At 44.8% G+C, this 1,905-nt stretch overlaps 1 protein-coding gene across 1 annotated transcript in view; it reads left to right on the forward strand.

The window, feature by feature from the left end:
* Positions 1 to 1,745: 1,745 nt before the first annotated feature.
* LOC143275379 (uncharacterized) overlaps positions 1,746 to 1,905 on the forward strand; it is a 16,024-nt gene continuing 15,864 nt past the window's right edge. Inside the window, exon 1 of the mRNA XM_076579450.1 lies at positions 1,746 to 1,872. Within this exon, the coding sequence (XP_076435565.1) occupies positions 1,780 to 1,872 (93 nt within the window). The 5' untranslated portion in view covers positions 1,746 to 1,779. The remainder of the gene's footprint in view (positions 1,873 to 1,905) is intronic.

A 1,905-nucleotide genomic window follows, 5' to 3' on the forward strand; every position in this document is an offset into this window, starting at 1 on the left:
CATGGAACAGAGAGTTCGAAATTCGATCAAGCCCACTTGAAATTTCGTCTTATCCGTGTGTGTTTGTTTACAAAGTCATAGAATAACTGCAACCAGACGATCATAATTATGTTCGTGAAATGATATTTGCCTAGCTAGGCAACAGATATTTCGCCAAGAATGTCAAATTTTCGTGATAAGATTGAAGTCCAGACACAGTGTAAACAGGCGTTCGTGGAGACAAGGACGGTGTTGCGTTTTGGAATCAACACCATCAGAGCGCTGTCCCCAGGGGACTTTTTGATGACTTGGTTTAAACAAACTCCATTTGTTCAAGGTACATTGCGTGTAGTGTAGTGTGGTCCCGTCCTTGTCTCCACGAACGCCTGTTTACACTGTGTCTTAGTGCTGCAGCCTTGTGGGCTAGTTGGCCTTTGGGAACCATCCCAACGCCGACTGTCCTAAAACCCTCTTGGCCGAGAGAGTGGGGATGTACTTGGGCAAGACACTCTCCACTGTAATCAAATTCTAGACCAAATAGTCGGAACAGCAGTTGCCTCCTCTGCTGTTGTGATGGTCATAGTCGGACACGACTGACTATCATATAGTGTGGTGTAGTGTAGTGTGGTCTGGTCTGGTCTGCTCTAGTCAAGTTGTAGTATGGATGAATGAATGAATGAATGAATGATGACATGGATATTTATATAGCGCCTATCCTCGGTCGGAGACCAAGCTCAAAGCGCTTTACAAACACGGGGTCATTTGGACAACAGGCTGCCTACCTGGGTAGAGCCGACTGACAGCTGTCATTGGGCGCTGATCATTCGTTTCCTTTATCATTCAATCAGATTTCAGGCACGCACACATACACACTCAGTCAGACATGAAGCATTTTACGTGTATGACCGTTTTGTTTATCAACTCAGCCATGTAGGCAACCATTCTTCGTTTTCGGGGAGGAGGGTGCATACTGGGCATGTTCTTGTTTCCATAACCCACGGAACGCTGACGTAGATTACAGGATCTTTAACGTGCGTATTTGATCTTCTGCGTGCGTATACGCACGAAGGGGGTTCAGGCACAAACAGATCTGCACATAATTATGTTGACCCGGGAAAAATCTCCACCATTCACCCACCGTTACCAAGGTCGAACTCAGGACCCTTAGATTGAAAGTCCAACGCTTTAACCTCTCGGCTATTGCTTAGTGCAGTGTAGTTCAGTGTAGCATAGTGTAGTGTAGGGTAGTGTAGCCTAGTCTAGTCTATGCTTTGTATGGTCTGGTGCAGTGCAGTGCTGTGTAGCATTACATTTGTGTCGTCCTACAGTATTGCTTCATGGGTTACATTGCGTTACACTGTGTTGTGTTGCATAGCATAGCATAGCATCGCATTGTGTAACATTGTGTTGTGTTGTATTCTGCTTGCTTGTGTTGTGTTGCCTTGTGTGTTTTTTTTTATATATGTGATAATTAACCGATAGTAAAGAGTGGTAACTCTCTCCATTCACAAGGTACACAACTTCAAGTCAGGGCTCTTTGTTAATTTCCTGTTAATTAACCGCTTTGTGAAGAAAACATCACTGACTGAAATAAAATGAATCATCAACAGTCCGACCTTACACATAATAAGCCACTCATAACACATTATCAAACACAAAAACAATATTCCTTGGGGGATAAAATTGATGTGGTATACGTTTTAGGCCCCATCACCGGCAGGGATAATAAATAGCACGATAACGATGATTCCAACGCCACTTGTTGACCAACTTCAGGGGGTACGGGATCACGCTGGGAACATGTTGCCGGCTGTTGTGTTCTTCAGTCTGATTCTCCTTGGGGCTGCAGATGCCAGAACCACGGAGGAATGGAAATCCAGGATCATCTACCAGGTAAAGGAAGCGAGGGAAGGAGGTGCTATGTGG

Source organism: Babylonia areolata, chromosome 2 (genome assembly GCF_041734735.1).
Source record: "Babylonia areolata isolate BAREFJ2019XMU chromosome 2, ASM4173473v1, whole genome shotgun sequence".
Lineage (NCBI taxonomy): Eukaryota > Metazoa > Mollusca > Gastropoda > Neogastropoda > Buccinidae > Babylonia > Babylonia areolata.